The sequence below is a fragment of the Hyla sarda genome, unplaced genomic scaffold, assembly GCF_029499605.1.
Source record: "Hyla sarda isolate aHylSar1 unplaced genomic scaffold, aHylSar1.hap1 scaffold_423, whole genome shotgun sequence".
Classification (NCBI taxonomy): Eukaryota; Metazoa; Chordata; class Amphibia; order Anura; family Hylidae; genus Hyla; species Hyla sarda.
This window is the reverse complement of record NW_026610438.1, coordinates 249072-255071: the sequence shown is the minus strand read 5'-3', so window position 1 is coordinate 255071 and position 6000 is coordinate 249072. Positions and strand designations below refer to the sequence as shown.

Here is a 6000-nt window from a genome sequence, read left to right as displayed (position 1 = left end):
CGTAGGTCGGGGGGGTCACTGTATATATATATATATATATGGTATGTCGGGGCCATCGTAGGTCGGGGGTCACTGTATATATATGGTATGTCGGGGCCATCGTAGGTCGGGGGGTCACTGTATATATATACGGTATGTCGGGGCCATCGTAGGTCGGAGGGTCACTGTATATATATGGTATGTCGGGGCCATCGTAGGTCGGGGGGTCACTGTATATATATACGGTATGTCAGGGCCATCGTAGGTCGGGGGGTCACTGTATATATATGGTATGTCGGGGCCATCGTAGGTCGGGGGGTCACTGTATATATATGGTATGTCGGGGGGTCACTGTATATATATGGTATGTCAGGGCCATCGTAGGTTGGGGGTCACTGTATATATATGGTATGTCGGGGCCATCGTAGGTCGGGGGGTCACTGTATATATATGGTATGTCGGGGCCATCGTAGGTCGGGGGGTCACTGTATATATATACGGTATGTCGGGGCCATCGTAGGTCGGGGGGTCACTGTATATATATATGGTATGTCGGGGCCATCGTAGGTCGGAGGGTCACTGTATATATATGGTATGTCGGGGCCATCGTAGGTCGGGGGGTCACTGTATATATATACGGTATGTCAGGGCCATCGTAGGTCGGGGGGTCACTGTATATATATGGTATGTCGGGGCCATCGTAGGTCGGGGGGTCACTGTATATATATATGGTATGTCGGGGCCATCGTAGGTCGGAGGGTCACTGTATATATATGGTATGTCGGGGCCATCGTAGGTCGGGGGGTCACTGTATATATATGGTATGTCGGGGGGTCACTGTATATATATGGTATGTCAGGGCCATCGTAGGTCGGGGGGTCACTGTATATATATGGTATGTCGGGGCCATCGTAGGTCGGGGGGGTCACTGTATATATATGGTATGTCGGGGGGTCACTGTATATATATGGTATGTCAGGGCCATCGTAGTTTGGGGGTTACTGTATATATATGGTATGTCGGGGCCATCGTAGGTCGGGGGGGTCACTGTATATATATATGGTATGTCGGGGCCATCGTAGGTCGGAGGGTCACTGTATATATATGGTATGTCGGGGCCATCGTAGGTCGGGGGGTCACTGTATATATATACGGTATGTCAGGGCCATCGTAGGTCGGGGGGGTCACTGTATATATATATGGTATGTCGGGGCCATCGTAGGTCGGGGGGGTCACTGTATATATATACGGTATGTCAGGGCCATCGTAGGTCGGGGGGGTCACTGTATATATATATGGTATGTCACGGCCATCGTAGGTCGGGGGGGTCACTGTATATATATGATATGTCGGGGCCATCGTAGGTCGGGGGGGTCACTGTATATATATATGGTATGTCGGGGCCATCGTAGGTCGGGGGGTCACTGTATATAAATAAAAGCGGTTGTAACTGATGTAACTTAGATATCACTTGCTGTAGTTTTGAGCTCCTCCTTTAGTTGCAGCAGATTTTTGGAGCGTCTGTGGCTTATATAGATTTGTTACTCTCCACATAGATTCCTTAGCGTTACTGCCGACGTGATTCCGCTCTACACACAAGATCACAACTCCCGGTTATTATTTGTACCTTCGGTTTCTGTTCCGTTGCTTCTTGGTTCCTCCGGGGGTTAAAGCTGGTGATCCTTAGACCCCCGTAGTCCTGAGGAGGGACCGGGAGAAATACTCCGACCGTCTGTCTGCCTCTATGATCCTGAGACCCCCGTAGTCCTGAGGAGGGACCGGAAGAAATACTCCGACCGTCTGGCTGCCTCTATGATCCTGAGACCACCGTAGTCCTGAGGAGGGACCGGAAGAAATACTCCGACCGTCTGGCTGCCTCTATGATCCTGAGACCCCCGTAGTCCTGAGGAGGGACCGGAAGAAATACTCCGACCGTCTGGCTGCCTCTATGATCCTTAGACCCCCGTAGTCCTGAGGAGGGACCGGGAGAAATACTCCGACCGTCTGGCTGCCTCTATGATCCTGAGACCCCCGTAGTCCTGAGGAGGGACCGGGAGAAATACTCCGACCATCTGGCTGCCTCTATGATCCTTAGACCCCCGTAGTCCTGAGGAGGGACCGGAAGAAATACTCCGACCGTCTGGCTGCCTCTATGATCCTGAGACCCCCGTAGTCCTGAGGAGGGACCGGAAGAAATACTCCGACCGTCTGGCTGCCTCTATGATCCTTAGACCCCTGTAGTCCTGAGGAGGGACCGGGAGAAATACTCCGACCGTCTGGCTGCCTCTATGATCCTTAGACCCCCGTAGTCCTGAGGAGGGACCGGGAGAAATACTCCGACCGTCTGGCTGCCTCTATGATCCTTAGACTTCCGTAGTCCTGAGGAGGGACCGGGAGAAATACTCCGACCGTCTGGCTGCCTCTATGATTCTGAGACCCCCGTAGTCCTGAGGAGGGACCGGAAGAAATACTCCGACCGTCTGGCTGCCTCTATGATCCTTAGACCCCCGTAGTCCTGAGGAGGGACCGGGAGAAATACTCTGACCGTCTGGCTGCCTCTATGATCCTGAGACCACCGTAGTCCTGAGGAGGGACCGGGAGAAATACTCCGACCGTCTGGCTGCCTCTATGATCCTGAGACCCCCGTAGTCCTGAGGAGGGATCGGGAGAAATACTTCGACCGTCTGGCTGCCTCTATGATCCTGAGACCACCGTAGTCCTGAGGAGGGACCGGAAGAAATACTCCGACCGTCTGGCTGCCTCTATGATCCTGAGACCCCCGTAGTCCTGAGGAGGGACCGGGAGAAATACTCCGACCGTCTGGCTGCCTCTATGATCCTGAGACCCCCGTAGTCCTGAGGAGGGACCGGGAGAAATACTCCGACCGTCTGGCTGCCTCTATGATCCTTAGACCCCCGTAGTCCTGAGGAGGGACCGGGAGAAATACTCCGACCGTCTGGCTGCCTCTATGATCCTTAGACCCCCGTAGTCCTGAGGAGGGACCGGAAGAAATACTCCGACCGTCTGGCTGCCTCTATGATCCTTAGACCCCCGTAGTCCTGAGGAGGGACCGGGAGAAATACTCTGACCGTCTGGCTGCCTCTATGATCCTGAGACCCCCGTAGTCCTGAGGAGGGACCGGGAGAAATACTCCGACCGTCTGGCTGCCTCTATGATCCTGAGACCACCGTAGTCCTGAGGAGGGACCGGAAGAAATACTCCGACCGTCTGGCTGCCTCTATGATCCTGAGACCCCCGTAGTCCTGAGGAGGGACCGGGAGAAATACTTCGACCGTCTGGCTGCCTCTATGATCCTTAGACCCCCGTAGTCCTGAGGAGGGACCGGGAGAAATACTCCGACCGTCTGGCTGCCTCTATGATTCTGAGCTGAGACCCGCAATTTGCTTAGTGACGTCACTTACTGTAAAGGTTTAGGGCCAAAATGGTTCTAGGATCTAAAAACATTCTAATCTATGTTATTGTTAGGTATCAGTGTTCCCCAATCGGCTGCCAGCTGCTGTCTGGGCATGCTGGGAGTTGTAGTTTTCCAACAGCTGGAGGCACCCTGGTTGGTAAACATTGACCTATATGACAGTATGAGGCCCTGAATAGCGGACTCTATTATCATTCCGTATAGATTGCGGCACATCTGATTTGGCGCTCCATTGACCTTTTCCTCTCTCCTCCAGATGGGGCGCCGCTGAGTGACCTGTCCTGGCCGTCCTCGCTGGCGGTGGTGGCGGTTTCCTTCTCCGGACTCATCACCATCATCTTCCTCATGCTGGCCTGTCTGTGCTGCAAGAAGGGGGACATCGGATTCAAGGTAGGTTCCCTGAAGGTAGGAGAGCGCGGCGTGTCCCCTTTAAATGTGGGTCCTTATGCAGATGTAGCAGAGCTGAAAAGGTTATTTAAAGGGATTGTCAGAATCCTTCCTAAAAGATTCCTCCAGACTTCAGACCAACGCCCGTGTAATTCTGATTTCCGTTTTTTGCGGCGCAGGTTGGGGACACTGCTGTAAAGTGTTAACTTTACAACTGTTGCAATCCACGACACCCAGCATTCCCAGACGGCCTCTGCCCCTTGTGGACATCACCGGAATTATCTGTAAATAAGGGGTTAACCTGCAGTTCTATGTAAATTCATGGCCCAGTAGATGCATTCCACCTGCTACACTGACAAACACAGCTCTGCTACATCCCCCCCCCCCAACCCCCCAGTCATCCTGTTTAGTTCCCGCACTACATACTGGGGGCATCATGCCAGCTCTCCTGCCCCAGGGGGTGACATCTACAGCAGCTGCTCCGGGCCCGGGAGTCTAGGGGCTCTTAATGACTTCCATGTTACAATTGCCCCTTTAATGATGAAGAAGGAGGAAACTTCTCGCCTGTCGACTAAACTGCAGACAGCAAGAACCAGGTGCAGGGTCCCAAAACAGTCATTCCAGGACATCAACCAGTGCATACACATTCCAGGACACCAACCAGTGCACACACATTCCAGGACACCAACCAGTGCACACACATTCCAGGACACCAACCAGTGCACACACATTCCAGGACACCAACCAGTGTACACACCTTCCAGGACACCAACCAGTGTACACACATTCCAGGACACCAACCAGCGCACACACATTCCAGGACACCAACCAGCGCACACACATCCCAGGACACCAACCAGTGTACACACATTCCAGGACACCAACCAGTGCACAAACATTCCAGGACACCAACCAGTGCACACACATCCCAAGACACCAACCAGTGTACACACATCCCAGGACACCAACCAGTGTACACACATTCCAGGACACCAACCAGTGCACAAACATTCCAGGACACCAACCAGTGCACACACATCCCAAGACACCAACCAGTGTACACACATCCCAGGACACCAACCAGTGTACACACATTCCAGGACACCAACCAGTGCACAAACATTCCAGGACACCAACCAGTGCACACACATTCCAGGACACCAACCAGTGCACACACATTCCAGAGCACCAACCAGTCAGTGCACACACATTCCAGGACACCAACCAGTGCACACACATTCCAGATCACCAACCAGTCAGTGCACACACCTTCCAGGACACCAACCAGTGCACACACCTTCCAGGACACCAACCAGTGCACACACATTCCAGGACACCAACCAGTGCACACACATTACAGGACACCAACCAGTGTACACACATTCCAGGACACCAACCAGCGCACACACATTCCAGGACACCAACCAGTGCACACACATTCCAGGACACCAACCAGTGCACACACATTCCAGGACACCAACCAGTGCACACACATTACAGGACACCAACCAGTGTACACACATTCCAGGACACCAACCAGTGCACACACATTCCAGGACACCAACCAGTGCACACACATTCCAGGACACCAACCAGTGCACACACATTACAGGACACCAACCAGTGTACACACATTCCAGGACACCAACCAGTGCACACACATTCCAGGACACCAACCAGTGCACACACATTCCAGGACACCAACCAGTGTACACACATCCCAGGACACCAACCAGTGCACACACATTCCAGGACACCAACCAGCGTACACACATTCCAGGACACCAACCAGTGCACACACATTCCAGGACACCAACCAGTGCACACACATTCCAGGACACCAACCAGCGTACACACATTCCAGGACACCAACCAGTGCACACACATTCCAGGACACCAACCAGTGCACACACATTCCAGAGCACCAACCAGTCAGTGCACACACCTTCCAGGACACCAACCAGTGTACACACATTCCAGGACACCAACCAGTGCACACACATTCCAGAACACCAACCAGTGCACACACATTCCAGGACACCAACCAGTGCACACACATTCCAGGACACCAACCAGTGTACACACATTCCAGGACACCAACCAGTGCACACACATTCCAGGACACCAACCAGTGCACACACATTCCAGGACACCAACCAGTGTACACACATCCCAGGACACCAACCAGTGCACACACATTA

The 6000-nt window shown here is 53.1% G+C and overlaps 1 protein-coding gene across 1 annotated transcript in view; it reads left to right on the top strand.

Annotated features, from left to right (window-relative positions):
- Positions 1 to 3553: 3553 nt before the first annotated feature.
- The window catches only part of AATK (apoptosis associated tyrosine kinase), a 169330-nt gene continuing 166883 nt past the window's right edge, over positions 3554 to 6000 (top strand). Inside the window, exon 1 of the mRNA XM_056553872.1 lies at positions 3554 to 3802. Coding sequence (XP_056409847.1) covers positions 3758 to 3802 — 45 coding nt within the window. The 5' untranslated portion in view covers positions 3554 to 3757. The remainder of the gene's footprint in view (positions 3803 to 6000) is intronic.